Source organism: Poecilia mexicana, unplaced genomic scaffold, assembly GCF_051168715.1.
Source record: "Poecilia mexicana isolate PSO_F unplaced genomic scaffold, ASM5116871v1 scaffold_2, whole genome shotgun sequence".
Lineage (NCBI taxonomy): Eukaryota > Metazoa > Chordata > Actinopteri > Cyprinodontiformes > Poeciliidae > Poecilia > Poecilia mexicana.
The window spans coordinates 36234543-36257448 of NW_028263371.1; the positions used below are offsets into that span (position 1 = coordinate 36234543).

At 38.9% G+C, this 22906-nt stretch overlaps 2 protein-coding genes across 2 annotated transcripts; both read right to left on the bottom strand.

Annotated features, from left to right (window-relative positions):
- Nucleotides 1-9548: 9548 nt before the first annotated feature.
- On the bottom strand, nucleotides 9549-15180 carry ect2l (epithelial cell transforming 2 like). Its single transcript, XM_014976538.2, is given in 13 exon segments — nucleotides 9549-9883; nucleotides 9886-9895; nucleotides 9976-10089; nucleotides 10170-10273; nucleotides 10347-10532; nucleotides 10605-10675; nucleotides 10677-10695; nucleotides 10778-10902; nucleotides 12090-12291; nucleotides 13131-13386; nucleotides 13745-13907; nucleotides 13997-14109; nucleotides 14957-15180. Coding segments are annotated over 13 exon segments (1707 nt in total). The 5' UTR covers nucleotides 15101-15180; the 3' UTR covers nucleotides 9549-9683.
- A 1241-nt stretch (nucleotides 15181-16421) lies between these two features.
- On the bottom strand, nucleotides 16422-20529 carry ccdc28a (coiled-coil domain containing 28A). The gene is made up of 6 exons (XM_014976541.2): nucleotides 20286-20529; nucleotides 19839-20072; nucleotides 19566-19744; nucleotides 19336-19490; nucleotides 18589-18611; nucleotides 16422-17263 (listed from the first exon to the last, which is right to left on the bottom strand). The coding sequence occupies exons 2-6, from the start codon at nucleotides 20000-20002 to the stop codon at nucleotides 17209-17211; spliced, it is 576 nt and encodes a 191-aa protein (XP_014832027.1). The 5' UTR covers nucleotides 20003-20072; nucleotides 20286-20529; the 3' UTR covers nucleotides 16422-17208.
- Nucleotides 20530-22906: the final 2377 nt, after the last annotated feature.

Consider the following 22906-nt stretch of genomic DNA (forward strand, 5'->3'; position numbering starts at 1 on the left):
CGCAGCTGTGAAAACCAGATCCAACATCTGTCTGGGTGCGATGAAACCACTCCGGGTCCAAACAAGATGCTATTCATTAGAGAACCACTTGATAAACCACCAGCAGCTGAGCCGTCCGTCTGCGACCTCAATTACCCCCTGACTCACTCACCACTTATTTGATTCATCAGGTTCAGCCGAGGAAGATAAATGTGTGCAGAGAGTGATAATGTGACTTCCTGGAAGGCCATTGCTCTAGAGGAACTCACAGTGTTATTAATAAAAATATCTCAAACATCCTGAGAACAAAAAAAAACATAATAATGCGACATAGAGACTGCAAGACAAGCACCAATCAGAGCTTGTGTTTGGTTGCTACAGCAGCAGCAGAGGAAACACTCACTGAGACACCATAGAACAGAACCTCTCTCTCATGCTCTCTGTTTTTGGTGAAAACTCAGCAATGTCATGAAGACACTTGGCTTCATGACAAGTGAAGCCAAATGGCTCATTAACCAACACTTTATTAACTGAAATTTTCTTCAATATTTAAGAATTTCCAAGGTGGTTTTTGGCAATTCCTCTGAATTTCATGGTACGTATGAGTGAACATAAGCTTTTGATTTGAGGATGTGTGATGAAACCGCTGGAAATGTCTCAGAGCAAACGGACAACATGTGCCCCTCTTCCCGCCTGGACACACAGACGTTCAGTTTCCTTAGAATTCTGCACCATGATTGAGTCTTGAGCATTGTGTACAAGACTGAAATATTTCCAAAGGACTGAGGAGAGGAAAAGGAAGAGGCTGCTATCAATTGTTTAAGAGGGAAGTTGTGTTTTGTGCCAGTTACACTCCCTGACAACCGTTAAAATGACTGTCAGCCACTGTTTTCTTAAAGTTACCCAGAGTTATTCTGTAGCATAAAGCAAACCAATTTGTTTTCGTAGAACTCCTCATTAATTAGCCAGGATTAAATAAATGCAAAAAGTAGTGCATAGGCTGTTTATGGCTGAGCGTGCAAAGCCATGTAACTGTGCAAATATCTTATCAGGGTTACTGCAAACAGGATAGCCTCTAAATCAGGGGTCCCCAAACTTTTTCCTGTGAGGGCCACATAACTATTCCCTTCCCTGGTGGGGGGCTGGAGTCAGTTTGTAACAGAAAAAGTGTGACAATTGCAGGAGTGCCTAAATGTAAAAATGTATTGTTTTCCAGAAAGCACAATCAAATAACTCTCTCTGGGTTCTTCACAGAACAAAAGTCAGGAAATAAATAATAACACTATTAATGAAATAAATAATAGCCAAATAACCCTCTCTGGGTTCTTCACAGAAAAAATCCAGGCAGGATTATAGTCCGTATTTTCCAAACTATGAACCGCACCAGCCTATAAGCCACAACCCCAAAGTAAAAAAAAAAAAACAGTAAACATACACATATAAGCCACAGATATCTCTACTGCTCCAGGTCTTCCACAACGATGCAGCAGCAGCAGAGGGGGGTGGACACCCAAAATTTGAGTAATAACAGGTCAATTGAATATCACATTACGGTTGAAGAAGAAAAAGTTGCCAAGATTAGATTTAACTGAACGGATTACGGTTGTTTCCGAACGGTAACTGTAACAGTAAAAGTGCTGATCCTTTGTGTCTGCTACTAGCATGTGCTAAATGAAAATAGGCGCCGCCTTCTTCTTCTTCTTTAGATTTCAACGGCAGCTTGCATCCATTATTGTTGCACTACTGCCATATACTGGATCCTAATGTCTATACCTCAAATTCTCATAATGATCCCAGTATTATTTAAAAAAACCCCGAAAAATCTTCTTTTTCCCCTCAATGCTATTTAACTGATCAACATCATTCTCAAATTTCAATTCCCTATTAAAACCTAATTCCGTTTTAATGGGCGCTTTCTTCTTTTATTTCCAATTTTGACTTCCATTTGATTCATTTCTTCTGGTGGTTGAAGAAAAATCCACATATAAGCGGCTTATAGTCCGGAAAATCGGTATATGAAAAAAAAAATCTGAATGCTCTCTGGTATTGTTCAGGGGGCCGGACCAAATGTGGAGGCGGGCCGGATCCGGCCCGCGGGCCATAGTTTGGGGACCACTGCTCTAAATGGTCCCAAAAAAAAGATTCCCATTGGCATCTTGGCATGAGGCTGCACTTGTAAACACGCTGATTAAGATGTGATTGTGAGCTAAATGAAGCGGCTGCTAGTTTGATGACATGAGCTGCTCGGCCACACATCAGAAATGGTCAAATGGTTTCTGAGCAGACTGATGCACTGGGACAGATTAAAGGGTTCTTTGGAAATGGACTCTTTCTCCATTAGGACTTGTATCTGCTACTAAAATTTATTTCAGCTGCAGGTTATTATTATTATTATTATTATTATTATTATTATTATTATTATTATTATTATTTTATTTTATTTTATTTTTTATTTTTTGCTCATTCTGCTTTGGAGAATAAATCAAGTTCAGATAGACTGAATGTGTTCTTTTTGAGGATGTTTGTTCATCATTTGTTTGGTGGAGACATTGAATGTACAATTATTCCCTCTGCTTTAGATGCTGTAAAGCTGGGAGGATTTTTTGCACTTTTTTTAAAATGTTTATATAGTATGATGCATATCCATGGCAACAGGGTGTTGTCTTTACAATTGGGAGTAGTTAAGGAACATCCCAGAAGCTTAAATAATACCTGAATATAGAGCAGAAAGAGGAGGAGGAAGTTCAAACCATCTCTTCCATCAATTGTAAAGGGCAAGGATCACATCCCCTACTGCTCCAACATCTTTCTGCCCGACTTTCTAACCATACGACCAGAAAGAAATTTAAAGAGGGGCGGCAAAAACAACTGCAAGTCCTGGTGGACCAAGTTTGTACCATTCTTGACTTCATCTTTTATTGTCTCTTCCATCCAGTGTTGTGTTCAAGACCACCTAACCCGAGACCAAGACAAGACCAAGACCAGAGTGTATTGAGACCAAGACAAGACCAAGACTTTTAGGGTCCGAGACCAAGACCGAGACAAGACCGAGACCAAATGCGGTCGAGTCCGAGACGAGACCGAGACCATCAAAAAATGGTCTTAAGACCGGTATCGAGACCAAGACCAACTTCGAGTACCACAACACTGCTTCCATCTATCATAGCAAACAAGAAGCTTCTCCCCAACTCCAACATCTCTGTGCTCAACTTTGCAACCTTCACTCCAGTCTCAACTCTTCTTTATCCACTAACATGTTTTTTCACCACCTCCATTTGTCAACTCTAACAAGCATCCACATTCCTATTGTTTATCCCCTTACCATGATACTGCCACTGCTGTGTTTCACCTTAGACATGATGTGTTAATGAAATATTCACATGCAATTCTGGTCTCTTGTTGAAAAACTATCTTCTTCTATGTTTTGTTATATCCTCAACATTACTTATTCAAAACTTAACCCTTTGTGATCATCCATGACCAAACCTCTCAGTTGGTCACACTGGCTTTAATTTAGGTGTAAAAGATTAAAAATATGCTCTGAACATTCCTATTTCTTATAAAAAATATTGAAAATTAAGTTTTGCTTTTCTTCCACATCACTATTATGCACTATTTGTGTTGGCCCTGTCACACATGATGCTCCAGTAAGCTTATTTTTGCTGTATAAGGAGCAATCATTCAGAAAGTGTGATCAGGTTTAATAAACTTTAGTTTATTAAACCTGATCACAACTTAACTTCTGGATAAATTGTTGCCACTTCTTTCTTAGATTTTTTTTATATTATTATTTCCTTTTAACTCTTCTTCCAGTTTCTTTTCTCTTTGGCTGTGAACACAACAGTTTGACCTCAGTCACATGAAATAAGTCTAGATTTTGCTATAATTTTTGTTTATTTTTTTCTTGGGATTTGGAAGCAGTTTGCTTCCATCTAGTGCCAGGCTGTCAAACTCATTTTCACTTTGAGCCATATCAAAAATCTGAATTCCTATAGGCCTGGTTGTGCCAGAATCTGTTGATAAGAGCCATTAAACTGTTAAAATATTAATAGCTGTTCCTCCAGGAGTTTGTGTTTGTTTGGTGTGTGTGTGTGGGGAGGGGGGGTGCATGTGCGTGTGTATTTTTTTGTTTGTTTTTTGCAATGTGATGCTAATTTAGGAATATTTGTCAGGAATTTATATGATATTTGAGCTAATATATAGCTCAAATATATGATATTTGATATGTCAAACATCATATATCTGAACTATTAAATATATGATATTTTAGTACGGCTGAGGCAGCAGTCACTCAAACTCAATGTTTTTGACCAATTTTGAGAAACATTTACAGTAAAATAAGAAAAAATGTGGGGATCTATTGATTTTGTGTGAATTTTGAGGATTTAGAGGGACTTATTGATGTAATTTGGAGACTAGAGGGCCACATAAAAATCCAGATTTGGCCCTCAGGCCTTAGTTTGACAAATGTGATCTAGTGGTTTGTGTAGGGTTTGTGTAGGTACTGTAGAACAATTTAGAAAACTACTGTAAAATGTAACAATTTAGAATATACGCTGTGATGAGTCATTTGAAAATTGACAACCTTTAAGCAGGCATTAAACATACTTTTTATTAAAGCTACATTTCTGTATTAAAAATGTTCCAATGTTTTAATTTGAAATTGTTTTAGTTAGCTGTAAGTGGAAAATTATCGTAATTAACAGAAATAAAGGTTTTCAAACATCAAACTTTGTGTAGTGACCAGTGACGTCGGCCCACTTTTTTCCAGTAATCTAACGCATTGTTATTTCGAATCCAGTAGTCAGACTGCAGATACTTATCGAAATCACTTTGCGTTACTGTGCGTTTTCTTTTGTAGTTTAATTTTATATTCTCTACGAGTCTTGGGGATTGATCGCTGTGTCTATGCGACAGTATCAGCAGCGACAGAAACATAAACAATGGAGGGAGGAGAGAGATGCGCATTTTGTTGCTGGAAAAACAGGATCTATTTTGAATTTCGCTCGCCAAGTCTGATTATTATAAGGACCTTTGGGCTTTTTTTTTTATTTTTTATTTTTTTGTAAAGACGCTTGCTGATTTAATGAGTCGCAGTTGCGCTTTTTGGGCTAGCAAATAAGCAGACGTAAACCCCAGAATTTGTCTGACATCCAGTTAATTTTAGTCAGATTCTCCCCGTCCATCATTTCCTAGATTATCCGTCCCACTGTGTCTTTGTTAATGTGAAGTTAATATATTACTTCTGAATGATGTTGAGCTTCGCGTTGTGCTCCAGAAAACTGCAAACATCGAGACTGATATGAACAGCGCAATAAACGTGAAAACAGCCACGAATGAACGAGTCCGTAATGTTGTGCAGATATAATGTGTTTCACTTAGTGATAGTTTCTGACATAAATGGACTTTTCAGTAATATTCTAACTTTTTGAATGGGTCTTCAACTAGCTTAGAATTTAGCCTGTCATTTTAGAGTATGCCACCTTTTTTGTTCAAAAAGTACCACACTAAATTCTCTGTTTCTCCGTCAGATACCTCTCGAAGCATTCCGACGTCCAGGACCGACCCGGATCCCCAAACCAAAGGGTTTCGGCTCCCAGAAAAGCGCCAACAACCCGGCGATAAACCAGGGACCGCCGCCAGCTGCCGGAATTGGGAGAGAGCCAGCCTCACGCATGAAGAACAGCCCAAACCTGCTGAACCGGAGACTGTGACGTCACTGACCCATGTAGCTGTCGTGCTGAATTAAGTGTTCAATTTCACCAAATTTTCATCGTTGGTGCTCTAACAGTGGCTACATGCAGCTGTTTACTGTCTGTACTCTATTCTATTGGCTCGACCAGTAACACACTAACTACTGAAAATTATGTGCTGCAACCGAATTACTCATCTGAAGATGTCCATGAGAACAGCAATGACATGAAAATATTAGATTAAAAGGCGTGATATATGTATGTGTTAAATAAAAGATTCTATGTATATTTTTATGTGTATTTATATTTGTCTTTCTTGTGAGATGCAGATAAAGAAGATGGATCTGGGACACAGAAAAAGTGGCAATAATGTACAGAACTGATGAGTTTAATGAAGCTATTTCATTAAAATATGACATGTGTGTTATTTTTCATTACAATAAAAGCCTTTTATACTTTGATGCGTAAAATGTTTACTACCTGCACCTCAAAATACATTTTATTGAAATTAAAAGTCAAACATGGATGAATACTGATCATTTAAGATAGATAAGTTTAATGTCAGGCTATTTGATAAAAATGACAACAATAACTAACTTAGAAATATTTATGGAATAATTTAATGTTGAGTAAAAATATGGAATCACTGAACATTGCTAAGAAAATAATGAAAACAATATTGAGGCACACATATGGGATTTTTTTCTTATTAAAATTCTCATTATTGGCTACAAATATCACCAAAATATTGACATTCAATATTTTGGAAAAAAAAAAGTGAAATAATTTAATGAAAACATGTTGAGAAATAATAGAATGTTACACAATATCACGAAAAAAATGTAGTCATTTGACGCTGAGGAAAAACATAGTGATATGTCATACATAAAGATAAACATTAATATCAGCCAACGTTTGTCATTTAACATATTGGTCTGATAATAAATCTGGGCTGATATTAATAACACTATTTATGGTGTTTGTATTTCAAGAGGGATTTGGTCATATGGTATTTGTTAGGTCATGTGATCTTGGTGCTGATGCAGAACATGATTACGGTTCAGAAAAGCAATGTAGACAGTGTGGGCTGGTGAATATCATTAAAAATGATAATCTTCTGCTAAAACAAAACAAACCAAACACCCTCCAAGAGAAGTGATTTCATATTTGCATAATTGTCTCGATCTATAGGAAGGACTGGGAATATTTTCATTAAATGTGTACAGAGGAGCCCTTTATTCAGGGAGTCAGGTGCTATGCTGCAGATATCTTCGCCTTAAATTCACTGATGTTCTGTCAGGGAGGAGCTTATAGTGAAATGCAGCGCAGACAGGAAGTTGTCCCTCTCCTCTTCCTGCTGTTGAGAGGAAAAATTCTTGAACTTTAAAAACCTTTTGACTTGTTAAATCCTCTCTTATGCCCGGGTTCAGAAAAATGCTGTGCGCAAAGACTGAGATCACGCAGAGATAACAGCGTCACAATAATCAGCATTTATTCAAGACAGATGCATACTATCACCAGACAAACACATCACAAAACATCAGAAACCTCAGAGCACAAACACATGAATTTACCTGAGAGAGAAAAAGACAAAAGATGGAAACGACAAACAAAAAGCAAAGACGTCTTTGGAGAAGTTGCAAGAGCAAAATCTAATTTGTTACTTCTGTGTAGAAAGTTTTATAGTAAAAGGCGTATTCTTATCTTTAATTTATTCAAATAAGGCGTATCTTTGCTCATCCAACCAGGAGCTATCTCTGACCCTCTCTCAAGCCAGAAACCCTTGCCGTGTTTACGGCCTTTCACAGATGAGTGTGAAAAGCTACAACTTCTACTGTATTGTTTTCCCACAGACAAAAGGCATTTCAAACGATCCTAGCAAACCATCTGCTGTAACTACAAGTAAAATAAAGGTCAATAGGCCAGAATACATTACTATTTTCAAAACCACAATTAGGCCATTTGAATCAAGACATGTTAAGTTTTAAAACTAGCTTATTTCAAATTTATTTTCTCAACACTGCTCTGTCGCACAAACCCACGAACAGCGCGGCCCGTCCAGGATGAAGGCGTGGCGCACATCTGCAGTTGAGGACTGAGTTGTTCTTGTTTGGACAACGATGTGCTCAGCGAATGTCTCAGACAATGGGGAACAGAGGGCGAGGTGCTGGAGGAACCATCATGGGAGGACAAGCCCCTACATGGGATGTACCACCGACAAATAACTGAAGTGGCTGATATCAGGAAATCCTACCAATGGCTGGAAAAAGCTGGACTCAAGGACAGCACAGAGGCCCTCATCCTGGCTGCACAGGAACAGGCCCTAAACACCAGAGCAATAGAGGCTCAGATCTACCACACCAGACAAGACCCAAGGTGTAGGTTGTGCAAGGAGGCCTCTGAGACAGTCCAGCACATAACAGCAGGGTGCAAGATGCTGGCAGGGAAAGCGTACATGGAACGACATAACCAAGTGGCGGGCATAGTGTACAGGAACATCTGTGCCGAATATGGACTGGAAGCCCCGAGATCAAAGTGGGGAACACCCCCAAAGGTGGTGGAGAATGACTGTTACGACCCGGCTCGTGAGCCGCAACAAAAAGCCAGGGAGACACTGCCTTCAATAAAAGAATACGCTCTTTATTGAACAACCCAAACAAATAAACAGGGCCAAACAGCGACAAGCGGGTGGCCCCCCCTGTGGTCGATGGCATCTCTGAAGCCAGTGATGAAAAGTCCTGCAAAAGAAAAGAAAGGTCAAACAAACAAAACCTAACAAGGACGGGGTGGCCAGACAGGTAAGGGAAGAGCCACCTCTGCAGAGCAGAGCTGGGTAAAGAAGCTGACTCCCTCCAACCAGCTTCAACTCCTCTCTCTTCACGCGCTGAAGCAGGCTGCTTCTATAGTGATGACGCGCTGGGCCTGGTGAATCCTGGTCCCGCCCACTCTGCTCCGCCTCAGGACAAAACACAATAACTGACGGATCCCTCCACAGAAAGTGGAGGGGGACGTCACAATGACCGAGCTAAGATCCTGTGGGACTTCCAGATCCAGACAGACAAGATGGTAATGGCGAACCAACCGGACATTGTGGTGGTGGATAAACAACAGAGGAAAGCCGTTGTGGTGGATGTAGCAATACCAAGTGACTACAACATCAGGAAAAAGGAGCACGAGAAACTAGAGAAATACCAGGGCCTCAGAGAGGAACTGGAGAAGGCCTGGAAGGTGAAGACCACAGTGGTGCCTGTGGTCATCGGGGCCCTCGGGGCAGTCACCCCCAAACTGGAGCAGTGGCTCAAACAGATCCCAGGAACAACATCAGACATCTCAGTCCAGAAATGTGCAGCTCTAGGCACAGCCAAGATACTGCGCAGAACCCTCAAGCTCCCAGGCCTCTGGTAGAGGACCCGAGCTCAGAGGATGAAAGAGACCACCCGCGGAGAGTGAGAAGGAAATTTTCATATATATATATATATATATATATATATATATATATATATATATATATATGCTCCCGGCTCTCAGGCCTCATCTTCCTCCGACCGCCGCCACCAGTACAGGCCCCAGGGGGTCTACATTCCTATGCTGCATCAGGAATGTTCATCGAGCTTATCGAAGTCCAGCTCAATGTCCCCGGCCGGGGCCTGAACGCCAATGGACTGTTTATTTTCATGTTCATTTTGTCATTAAACTCTTAATCGCCTTCTTTCTCCGTTTGAGTCTCTCCAGATTGAAATGAAAATACAGTAAGTACAGAAGTAACTAAACAATGACTGAATAAATGAAAAAAGTAAACATAAGTGAACAAATGTGCAAATTCTTTAATCAGTTAATTAATTAACAGCAATAATAATTCTGTAAGTAAATTAAAATATTAGATACTAAATTTTGAATGAAATCAAACAAGGAAAAAGAAACAAAACTCTAAAATTCTTGTCAAATATATTTATAAAAAAACAGAAACACAGAAGATATGAACATTTTCTATTATCAAACTTGTTCTCATTTCTAAGTTTCAAGCTTTGGATCAGAAGCAAACAATCTTTGCTTCATCATAATGACCTGACCAACTTTGACTCTCTGAACTGAAGCATTGTTTGTTGTGTTTGTTGTTAAAGTTTCCTGGTGTTCTACCTTCAGCACAGCCCTCATTCTTCCCAGATAAAGGCGCTCGCTGTGGAGCAGCTCTCTTCCAACTGAACATCTCAATCTAAAGTTGTCTAAAGAAAGAAACAATAAGACATGGTTTATATTTGTTGTTCAGTCATATCTAAACAGAATGGTGTAAGAAGGGAAACACCTGTGGTATCCCTGGTGGTAGACCTGGACATGATGAACCACCTCCTTGGCTCATCTCTCCAACCTCTTTGCTCCACTTCATCAGGAAGCTGGACAGGAACTCAACTGGTCGGCTCTGAAGCAGTGAGGACAGATAAAGATTCAAGTTTACACCTTGTCTTTTCTCCTCCCTTCCTGTCTTACAGCAGTCCTCACCTCATTCTGTCTGCTGAGAGCTGCAAGTCCTTCTGTCAGCGCTTCACTGAGTTCCCCACACATACCAAGGGTATCCAGGGAAATGTTCTCCCACAGGAAGAGTCCTAGAAATGAACCAGACATGAGTTTAAAGCTTAATCAAAGTAAAGCTGTAGACTGATTGAGCTCAGAACTGACCCAGAGCTCTGCATCTGGCTTGTAGACTAGCCTGTTGAAGCTGCAGCTCCAGGGACTTCCTCAGCCGGACCAGAACCTCTTCAATCCATCGGGCCTGTCTACACCAGCCCAACAGCATGCTGTCAGTCACGTAGCATAGAGCTGGAGCTGCTGGGTCCTGGTCGCCACCAGACCACTCGCTTAGGACTGCAGCCAACCAAAAATACATCACCAACTACAAGAAACTACAAGCAGAACTCGTCTTAAGGAGTAACTCACTGTTCTGGAAACTTTCTGTGGCAAAACCCAAAGGAGCCCGAACTTCCAGACCAGTCAGATCAGAGATTCCACGTCAGAGCAAGTCCCGACACTGTGACAAGTCTAACCACGAGCTTACATCTTAGAATTACTTGAAGAATCGAAATGTTTGAAAATTCAAACAGAAGTTGTACCAGATGCAGCCAGCGGGCAGAAAATATCAACCCCGCCTCCTTCCTGACCAGGTGCCACCAAGGCACACAGTTTTTCTCAGAATTCCCGGTGATCTGGGGATGATGATGTCCTCTCAGACAGAACACTGCCTAAAAGATATGGAAATCAGAAAAAGGTACAAAGAAATACCACTCAAAACACAACTCATTCTTTATTAGTAGCAGCTAGAAAGAAGCACACTCCTATGGTTCCTAGGAGAGTAAGTCTGCAGCGGGTAGAGATGAGGTAAATGAGTGACATAATTTTGCAATATATGCTTACTGACTCATTATAAGCAACTCCACAGTGATCAGCTCCACAGTGGGGCTGAAACTGATGGTGGTTGTTAACAGTGCTTGCTAACAGATCATGGTGTCATCCCGAACATGTTCCTGTCATACAGCCAGAGTCTTCAGTCAGTGGGCTTTGTTTGTTGTAAAACTGACTGCTACCGGAGATCCTTCCACAGCATCACCTTCCACAGCACCTCCATCAAGATACTGATGTTTCCTCTTCCACGGTGAGGCTGAAACTGGTGTGGAAGGAGGTGTGGAAACACCTTAATGGTGATATGATGCTACAATATCACTGAGATGGTTGGATGACAAAAAAGTCAGCCAGGAAAAGGAACCAGAATGGCTTTTAAATGGATTGGCCTTAACTCTATTTGAATAAAGCCTTAATAATGAAATCACTAGATGAATAAAGTCAAGCAAAAAATAGGCATCTGTAATTCCTTTGCTCTGCACTGTAAAAAAAAGAGTCAGTAAATTTACGGTAAAAAAACCAACAGTTTTTGACCGTCATATCCGAAAACATTTCATTACTGTAGAAGCTACATGGAACTACCATAAGTCGAAACTGCAAAGAAAGTCAGTAAATTTACAGTAAAAAACCAAAAGTTTTTGACCATCATATCCGAAAACATTTCATCACCGTAGAAATTACATGGAAGGCGAAATGTAAGGCAAAACTGCAAACAAAGTCAGTAAATTTACGGTAGAAAATTGTGAAATAACAGTTACTGACCGTAATATCCAAAACATTTTGTTACTGTAGAATACATGGAATTACAGTAAGTCAACACTGCAAAAAAACCCTGTATGTAAATTTACAGTAAGAAAATTATGAAATACCAACGGTTACTGACCGTAATATCCAAAACATTTTGTTACCGTAGAAAATACATGGAATTACAGTAAGTCGACACTGCAAAAAAAATCCGTAAATCTATGGTAAAAAATGTTAAAATACCAACAGTTACTGACTGTAATATCCAAAGCACTTCATCACCTGTGAACTTCATCCGGGTGTTGTCCTCTGTGTGGACTGAGACTGGCAGTTGGAGACTCAACTGTCTTCATTGGAGAGGAGAGAGAAGACCAAGACCTAACCATCAACTCTGAGCTGGACAGGACGGCTGGTGACCTTTCACCTCTGGATTTGTCAGACTTTGGGTTAGAACCCCATGGACTCCTGCTAATCAAGGCCAGTCCTGTTAGATATCACAGACCTAAGCCGTTAGAACAGCTGATGAGGTGAGATGTTTACATGTCAAGACAAAGCTCAGTTTGACAAGTAATTTTATGTGTTACGGCCCCCCCTTCGTGAGGAGGAGGGGAGTAACGACAACCATAAAAACTTGACAGAGTCCGAGTGAATGTTGTAAAAAGAAGGGATTTATTGATAAAAATCCCAGAAGGCTCACACAAACTGTGGGGGAGAAAGGGGCGGTTAGGTGGTGCCAAATCAAAGAAAATAATAAAACAAAACAGGGCCTAACTACCATCTGTGCTAAAGAAACAAAAGAAAACAAAAACCCTGCCTATCTAATCTAACAAAAAGTTTCCACCAAAACTTTACATGGGTGGCACCCACCTACTTACCTAGTGTGTCTAACAGAAAAAACACCTACGTGATGAAATGTACAGGGTACCCCAAACTTACCTCACCCTCTAACTCCCACCACAAACCTTCACACAAAGAGCAACCAGTCATGCGTCAGGTAACAAAGCCAGATGTCGCCAGATCTCCCCAGCTGGACTGCTTAAATAAGGCCTCCCTGGATGCTGATTGGCCCATGGTTGATGAGGATCAATCAGGGGAGATTGATACCAGCTTTCCCTAGTACCTGTGAAGAGACAAAGGGGGAGGGGAAAGAGAAACAGCCTGGCAGGCATGTAACATATGTTTGACAGGACCGAAAAACAAAATGATTCATATAATAAAGTTGTTGCGATCTACTCTATGTACTAAATTTGTCTCATCCTGCCACCTGTGCACCTGTGTTCACATTACACCCACTTCCTTCAGTCACCCAGAACCTTGACTCACTCTTTTCCTCCTTAAGGGCCTGTTTGAGTTTCTGCTTAATCCTCCTCTCCCTGCTCCTCTCCCCTTCCTCCTCCTTCACCCCTAGGCATGGCTGGTAGAGGGTCCCATATATCTCAGCTGCTTGCTGAGGAGATAGCCGGTCCAAGGTGGAGACGCACGAGACGTAGTGGTTCCTCCAGGCTCCAAACTCCTTGTCTCTTGGAGCGTAGGGAAGGAACCAACCTCTCTTGACACACCGGCTGGCCCAGAGACAGTCCTGATAGGAGACAGGAGGGAAGGTACATTACCCATTAGCTAAACATGCATGTTGCATTCATGTTAATGTTATTTACACATGAATGTAACAGCATGCACATTTTAATGTGCATGCTGTTGCATTCATGTGCAATAACATGCAACAACACTTGTTGCACTCATGTGCAACAACATGAATGGATGTTGTTGCACATCCATTCATGTGCAGCAACAGAATGGATGTTGCACATGCACAGATGGACTGATGGGTAGTTTGGTATCAAAGTCTAGAAACGTCTATTCTTCAAGACTTTCTGTTTAATTTCAAGTGTCTTGTGAAACGCTTCAATCCTGGAATCCAGTCTAGGTGGATTACTCACCTGTTCTGCCAGGACCCTCCAGTGCCAACTGACCTGGGCGACACTGCAGAGATCCCGAGGGGACAGGAAGGACATGATGTAGAGAGATAGACACCGAGGCAGTACAGCCGTGAAGTCCAGCCGGGTTACAGGAACCATGTCATTGAGCAGGTTTCTGCAGTGCCTGGGTTCAGCAATGTGCAACAGGACCAGACTGCAGGCTCAGGGTAGGACTTTAGAATAACTTGAATGAAGTGTTGGAAAGAACGTTACTTAAGCTGTGCCTTGGTGCAGCGACCCAGCAGAGCCTGCAGGAGACGCTTCCTCTGGGAGTCCGTCCACAGATCAAACCAGTGCAACAGCAGCTTCACACGCTCCTCAAACAGCTCAGATCAAACAGGAAGCAGATGGAAAATGAGGACATCTAATCACTGCCAAGTACTCTAACGAGGGGAATCTGTACTTTGACTGCACCGTTTGTTGTATTATTTGGAAGAATGAGACTCTGAACTGAGCATCCATGGTTTATGAGGTGAAATGTGAGACGTTTTAATCCCATAATAATGTTTATAGAACCGGCTATTTTAAGCAAGAGTTTTAAATTACACTTTAATGTAATCTCATGTATATTGCTAAGAAAAAACATAACATAGAACAATTTATGCTTTACTGAAATAAACATCATGGACAAAAGATCTAAGACTGAGAAAAATTCTTGTTTTCACAAAATGTACTTCTGATTTTTTTTGTGTGTGTTTTTTGTTTGTTGTATGTCCTGCGACACATTAATTATCACCCAGTTATTATTACATCTTCATATCCAGCATAAATCGAGTTAGACGGTGGATCACATTTTTCATTTTTACTCCAGGCAAGAATCCAAAATTTTACTCAATTCCAATTTTTACATAATCACACTGTTTCAATTTCTATGCAAAATAATATAAGTCAATATAATAATTTAGTCAGATTCAAATTCAAATGGATCCCTTCCAGTTTGATACATACATCCAGCTAAGTTTAAAATGCTAAACTTCAGTAAGGAAACCAAGTTGATTTCATTAAGTCATTACAGCAATATCCAATTCAGCAATGGTTTTTAGAAAGTAGTTGGTTTTCATTGAACAAATTAATTTTGCGGTTCAGAAACGGGTTTTATGAAACTAGTTTCTTGCTTCTGTATATTGTAGTCATTCCTTTGTTTGAAACAATGAGAGGAAATGAAAGAACTACCTGCAGGTTGCTCTGCTTGTTGTCCAGTGGGGTCCAGGTGCTGAAGCGGGTCTCTCTTGCCAGTTTGGGGCCCGGCTGCGACTCATAGTCCAACCCACTGAGCTGCCAGAGCTTCACTGAGTGATGAGTGCCTCTGAGGTCCATCACCGCTACGCTGTTTCCTACAGGCCTACTGAAGCCGAGTAGATCTGTTTCAGATGGACCGTTGTGTGCAGGGAGTAACCATGGAGACGTGTCAACAAAGGATGAGGGCATTCACACAGCCCGTCCCATCCTGAGTCTTAATAACCAACAGTATCTCTTGTAAAACTGGCTCAGGAAGCTAAAGCAGCAAACATTAAAACTTTAAATGGAACTTAAACTTATTACTAAAAAGAGTCAAGTTTATTTCAAGTAGTTGGTTTCCTGCACAATTTTCAGTATATTTCACAATGTTTTAAAAAGACTGAGGTCGAGTCCTTTCTGCAATCTCATTAACTCATTCAGACTAGTTTTGATGTTTAGGATGATTTACACGACTGTAAATTCCAACCAAATTTCATTGTGTTTGAACTATTAAAACAGGTTGTAAGGTTGTACGCGTTTTAACCGGGGGTCTCAAATATTCCCAAATTATGGTAACCCCTCTGAATTCCAGGGGGACCCAGTAGGGTGCTGTCAAGCATGGTGGTGGGAGTATCGAATTGAGGGTTTATTTAGCTATAAGTGAAACTGTATTTTTCTTAAAGTGACTGAAACAGAAAACATTTTCTTCAGTAATACAATTAAAGGTTTTAAACACCATTGAGGGTTCCACCAGGTGAGCAATCCCAAACACACACCAAGAGTATTTTGGAATGATATGTGTTCTTGATTAACTTTACCCATTCTAAAAGAAGAATTATGAAAAAATCTTGCTGGTGAAGTTTGTCTGAGATCTGATAAAGGACATTTTAAAAGTTTATATGCTGACTGCTGAGGTATAATAATCTATTATTCTTAAAGGGTTCCATGCTGATTAGTGACTCACGATTTGAAATTCATTTCAATCAAGTAATTTTGATTGTAGGCCAAGTAGTTTCCAACTAAATGTTATGATCTGTTGTCACACTCAAAGATGTACATAAATAAACTTTACTTGTTAATTTGTTATATAATTCACTTTCACGCTTCAATTACTATTTACAAACAAAATTAGTTGGACTTGTGATTACTGAGGTTAATTTATGCCTGTAAGAAGTACTGAGACATTGAAATGCTTACATCTGCATTTTACAGATGCTGGTGAATTTTACTGTCAGTAAATACAAACTTGTGCACATAATTCTTGTCCTTAAAAATCACTGTAATAGTACAAACATTCTACCACAGAAAAAGTATTTAATCAAAAGCACCAAATTATTATGACATTTAACATTATAATGTATGTTACTTTCTGTCCAGCACTATACAGGGCATGAAATACACACACACAAAAAATTACCCATTATTTTTAAAAGATCTTTATTGCAACTGACTTTGAGAAAAAAATACTTTCTTACTGTAAATGAGAGAAAAACACCCAAAAAAGTCAAATACACGACATTTATTAAATCAACAAAAGTAAAATCAAGCAAAAGGCTAAGTGTGAAAACACCCCCCTCTAGCGGCTAAAATTAGACATAATAAATCAGATAGAGTCATTTAAACATTGCTAACTAATAAGGCAAGTATGATTAAATCAAAAAGAAAAAAAAATAAGGCATGGCTGTGATGTTAGCATTTGGATTTCTTCCAGCATCAAACCAACCCGTCAGAAACAATGTGGTGTGCACTTTGCATGTTCCATTCAAACTCTAAAGGGCTGCTCACTGAATTTTAGTTGAGCTATTTTTATATATTATCTTTGTTGTTAAATCTGAAGATGAAATGACAACAATTTGCTGTATTTTTCAATAAAAAGTAAGAATCTGGTGGGTTATAAACCTATGCTGCTTTCACAAATGACAGGATGCACCAAATATATGTAAAATATAATGAACCTGGAGATCTTGACCTAAGCCTCCATGCCACTTTCTTACAAGTATTATACAATAACAGAAAAGATAAGTACCTTATCTTTAATATAAGAGACATAGTACTGTTAAACCCATCTTTGATTAACTCTGTGGCTGCAGTGAAGCCAATCTGAAAATACATTCAACCTCAGGTAAAGTTCCTCCAACTCCACCTTGTTAGATTGCCTACACGTGGTTTCAGGAGAGGTAATGTGGAAGGAGGATGAAGAACGAACATCACACGGTGGCCATCCTTGGGATTTCTTGAGTGTCCGCTAGATTCAGCTTCTGGCTGGAGGGGCGGGATCAAGTAAAGGAACAGGTTCTCAAAAACTTCCTGTCTTCCTTTCACTCTACTCTAGACCAGACATTAACGCAAGATAATGGATTCAGACGAAACTAGAGTTAGTATAAATACTATGTTAGCACTTAAGCCACAAGTACCCACTAGAAATATGGTAAGTAGAATGTTTAGATAAGATTTGCCTATGCAGTGGACCTCCACCTATTCACAATTGTCAACTAGTGTTGGTGATGTCACATGCTGCTTGGAGACGTAGAGAAAGGACAGGAAGAAACAGCTGATCAGTCATGTGAGGTAAGTGTTTGCTACGTTACAACTTATTTGGAAAATCTGTTTCCAGATCCGCTTTAGCGCATTAATGTTTTTTCGGGAAAGCCAAAAATAATTTCAAGACAGCGTAAATAAAAAAAACATTTTTGCAAAATCTAGGAAGTTATTTTTAATTTTGCCATTTCCATCAACCTTTTCTAATGCAATACTTCAAAAATATGCATACAAAAAAACATCGACAGAAACTTGGCTACTGATTCGTTGATTATTCTGTGGAACATAGCTACAAATTATTTTTGGTAAATTTGTTATTCGTAGAACATACCTAAAATATCTGAAAGAAAATTCATCAGGGGAAGCCATAATAACTAGACACTAGACAAGCTATTGGGTGAAATTTGTAAAACACCCAATCCAGGAGTGCCATATATTTCCCTTTACACTGATTGGCTGAGCCTCAAAACAGGAAAAGAAGGAAAACTAAGGATGCTAGTTTGTATGGTAGCACTAAAATGGTTTCATATTAACACATATTAAGGTATATTTGGTGTCTGACCTATGAAACTAGGCAGCTATAAGCATTTTTACAGGGCTTCTGAATTATTCTTGCATTTTAGTTATTCAAAAATGGCTGGAGATCCTTATTGCCATCTTGAGTTTACAAAAACTAAGCTTCCTTTGCCATATCAGTTTCATTATGCCCTCATGATGAGTATTCAAGTACCTTTTGTTGTGGAGACAATTGTTTTGATATATTGAGATAACTTAATGCCTTTTATTAAGATTAATATTTAACTGTCTCTTTATTTTGAGGTGGTAAAATCTCAAGTTCAGTTTTGTTGAAATAAATATTTTTATTTCAACAAAAGGAAGAAGGACCAGCAAACTGTTTCTAACCATTGCAAATTCATTCAAGAATTGACTTTCTGTGTCCACAAAATGGATGTTAAGTTTTGGTCGTAACGAGCCCTGTCAAATTAAAATCTTTTAAAAGTCAAGAATAAAAACAACTTATCCGAGAGTTTTTCATGTCAAAAGGATACATGGAAGAACTGAGCTCCTCGAGCTGTGGAGACAAAGAATATTATTGATTTTACATAATGGATATTGTGAAACAAAAATATTTGCACTTGCTGATGAATAAGTAAATTTGAAGGGCATAGCTATCCATTACCAGGCAGAATAATTTGAGAGCTTCATCAGTAATAATTCAGGAGCTGAACACCTCTGTGCACCACTGCTTGGGATCAAGTTGAATTATAATTATTTTACACTGAAAAAAAGCAATAAATTAGGAGAAAATATGTGGGGGGCACAAGTCTGGTGGCCCACCAGGCTTATAATACACCATGGAAAACCCTGGATGCATAACCATAGCAACAGGGTGGTTTATAACAGGGAGCAGCTGATCAACTCTAACCACCATGAAAAAACGGGTGTCTTCAGTCAGAGGCTTCTTCAAATTCGCTGCAACACAGATGCTACAGGAAATTTTTCCTGCTCACACAGGAAAGATTTCTGTTATCTGCAATAACTAATTAAGTGAATTACAACATTTAATTTCTCTTTGGGATTAATAAATTATATCTGAATTTGAATTGAATGTATGCCTTCCTCTGAAACTCTGCAGTTTCTTTGGTACACCACAGTGATCCCAAACTTTTAAGCAGTAGCTCTTTAGAGATATTTAGAAGACTAAAATTAGATGCATTGAATTTGAGCTGTTTAATATGCAAACTGAAATGAACTTCAAATAATTAGGTGCTTTATTATAAAGTAAGCAGTCTTACATTAAAAAGTAGCTTGTCCATGTTGGTGTCAGAGGCCGTTTTCCGCTGATCCTCAGGCATTTCCTCTACCTCAGCATAAAGGTCAAAGTGCAACCGTGCCAGCTTCTCCTGCATCTCTCTGACGTGTTCTATCTGATCAATGGAGCACTCATTGCCTGAGACATGATGGGATCATAGCATAATATTATATTTGTGTCAAATCCTGCAAAGTGCTTCCACTGTGAGCTTACCAAAGGCCTGTAGTTTTCCTGAGTGGAAGTCGTTGAGCAGACCGAGCAGACCTTTCTCCATCTCCTGAACATCTGAGACATCAGTCAGAAAAGAGTGCTGGATGACGGGTGCTGCCTGGCCCTGGTTCTTATTCCCTCCCACAGCCTGTGGATATCTTGCCTTACTATCTCTCGCTCCCCTGCAAAACATTACATTGATAATAATAAAACGTACATCGACGTTAATATTGATTTTTTTTTCTTATTTCTGAGAATGAATCTATGGAAGACGACCTCCTGTTCCTATTTCTTTGACTGGAGATGCTCCCCGTGTTGTGGTTGTAGCCGACATTCCTTCCCCTGGAGGAGGAGCTGTTCTTCCGGGATAAGCCTCCGGTCTGAGCCCCGGGGTTGATGGCACTTCGGGTACTCTTGCGCTTTAGCTTCCGATCCTCCATAGCTTCATATTACTTTCTCTCTTACCAGCTTCGGCTAACACCGACAGCCAGCAACAACCAGTTAGCTGAGCTAAACCAACAGATGATAGGTTAGCTTAGCATGTAGCTGCTCTGTTAGTTCCAAATTTACATGGAGTAACATTTAAGCTAAAGCTTAAAAACTCACGCCGAATAACGCTATTAGATACAAAAACAACAATAAAATAACGAAAATAAAAGCAGGAGTGACACTATATACGGAGAATTAAAAGAATGGCCAAATATTTAAACATTTCGCACTCACCTCGCAAGCTATGTAGCTCACAGCTGCAACTCGTGAAAACTTCCTGTTTGGATGCTGCAAACGTGATCAAGCTGCGTTCCAATTCGTTCCAGATGATTTTTTGCGTAAATTTACAATCTGTTTTAGTACAGATCATGTGTTCTGAAAATGAAGGCATTAAATGTTGATATTACTGACTCAAAAACTATATTGATAACTTTTGTACACTTGTAAAGGACGATTGTCTCCTATGATGAAAAGAGTCTTGCAGGACGACGTAGAATGCTGCCCAATGATCAAGTCCATTACGAAACTGTTTATATATCCCCACGTCAAATTTTGGCAAATGTGGCTCATAGGAAAAACAAAACAAATGAGCCACATTTACATTTAGACATATATGTCTAAATGCATTTACATTTATATATATATATATGCATTTACATATATATATATATATATATGTATGCATATATATATGTATGCATTTACATATATATATATATATATATATATATATATATATATATATATATATATATATATATATAGATAGATAGATAGATAGATAGATAGATAGATAGATAGATAGATATGTAGATATGTATTTGTATGTGTATAAATGCCTGATACTACCTTTGAAAAATAAGGTAACTAAAATATCCTTTTTAAATGAAACTATAAAAGTTGTGACTTTATAAATCAAAAATGCACAAATGTAACAAGAAATTCATCAGGAACTCTGACATCAGTTTTCTTCCCCTCTCATCTGAGAAGAAAACATTTGTTTAAAAATCATTATATCTCTAAAGAAAATAAGAACCAAAAATCTAGCTATTTCACTCCCACAGAATAATTAAGATATTAATTTCATAATTATGTATGAAGTTTTCCCTATGACTTTCTGCAAAAGAAATTCAAAATATATCATTTCCTGTGTGTTTTGTGGCTGAGATTTTGAGACAACACAAATTTGTTTCAATTGCAACTTCATTAATGTTTTTAGAAAGATTTTCAAGAGTGGATAATGTACAAGAAATCTATTTTATCTTTAAATTTTAATATAAAATTAAATTACAAAATTTGGTCTTCTAATAGGGGATGAAAATTTAAATTATGATATATTTAACCTGGCTAAGTTTTATTCACAAATACTGCTTTCTAAAAAGCACCTCCATTTTTAAAGTGAAATAAATTTTATGTAAGGTAAGATGTTGCAACATCACAAAAGTTTTCTATATGTTAATATCTTAATTTAAGATTTGAAATTTGTCTTGTATTTGTGATATTTTGTTTCACTTTCCTCACAGTTAGTTTGTGACTGTTCTTTTTTATTAGGGCCTGCCCATAGCAATGCATAGGGAAGAGCAGTGACTGCCTTGCAAAGTCAACAGATCTGGTACCTGATTTGACCCTGAACACTGGTTTTACAAAGGGCAGTGGTCTTCTGTTATCTAGCAAAGACCCACAGATGAGCCTTCGGAGTACGGGCCCAAAAGTACTCTATAAAACCTGTGTCAAAGTCCTTAATGAGAAAACCCTGCAGAACAGAGCCGTAAGCGTGTGGGTTAGGGTTAGGGTTAGGACAGTGTTTTTCAACCTTTTTTGAGCCAAGGTACACTATTTTAATTGAAAAAATCTCAAGGCACACCACCAACCAAAAATGTAAACAAAGATACTCTGTAGTCGCCTATATTACATATATAGTCATTCTTATCAAAGTGTCTTGAATAGGAATCAAATAAACACAAAAATGTACTTTTATCACATTTTACATTTCTTATTTCAAATTGCATGTAACATGTCCACTTCAAAAATACACCTGAACAGTGCCACAACAATGTGGTCTTAAATTTAAAGAAATTGTAGAAAACTTCAAAGTGTTTTACACACTATTTCACAAGCATTCTTTTAGCCAGAATACAGAAAATAATTCTTATTCTGAAAGAAGCAATAATATTTGGGAAAGATTTTACTGTTACAATATGAAGATTTGCATACAAAATGTCAATATCTGTATATTTTACCCATCTAGTGTGAAACCTGTGCATGTTTGGATGAAAACAGCCGATTTCCTGGCAGAAATTGAAAAAGATAAAGCTCTTCCTCAACAGCTCTCAGTCTCTCTCTCTGGTTTCAGTTTTTATAGTAACCAGGCTTGAGAAGCTCACTTCACCCAGACATGTTGTGGGAAATGGACCCATGTTCTTTCCAACTACTGCTGAGCTTCACTGTCTTTTCCATCACTGTCGTCACAGTCTTGCTAGATACGATACTCTCACCGCCATAGACATAATATAAGAGTAGACCCCGCATTGGCCGCTCCAGCGCAGGAAATACGGCGGCCATCTTGGAGCGGTATACCCTCCTACTTTGCTCAACCAAAACAGCTGAAGATGCCTCAGCACTGAGGGATATTGTTGTTCGGATCTATGAATTATTGATGTGAGGGCTCCACAGACAACATTTCACAAGTAAGATGGACATATTATTGTGTATATATTGTGATTAGAATATTACTTTACTGTATTTATGTCCACCGGCGAGATACCAGCTAATATTAGCTACAGTGCTTTGTGTAATACGGGTTCAGCCCCGTTATGAAGGCTAACTGAGATTCCATAAAGCTAAAAAAATTAATT

Excerpts from the sequence above, each read along its gene's own strand:
- ccdc28a (XM_014976541.2), bottom strand. The coding sequence starts at position 20,002 with ATGGAGGATCGGAAGCTAAAGCGCAAGAGTACCCGAAGTGCCATCAAC. Across the intron at positions 18,612-19,335 it reads TGGACAAGCTACTTTTTAAT|CTCGAGGAGCTCAGTTCTTC; the intron begins GTAAGACTGCTT and ends TTGTCTCCACAG. Across the intron at positions 17,264-18,588 it reads GAGGAGCTCAGTTCTTCCAT|CCAGAAGCTGAATCTAGCGG; the intron begins GTATCCTTTTGA and ends CCGCCCCTCCAG.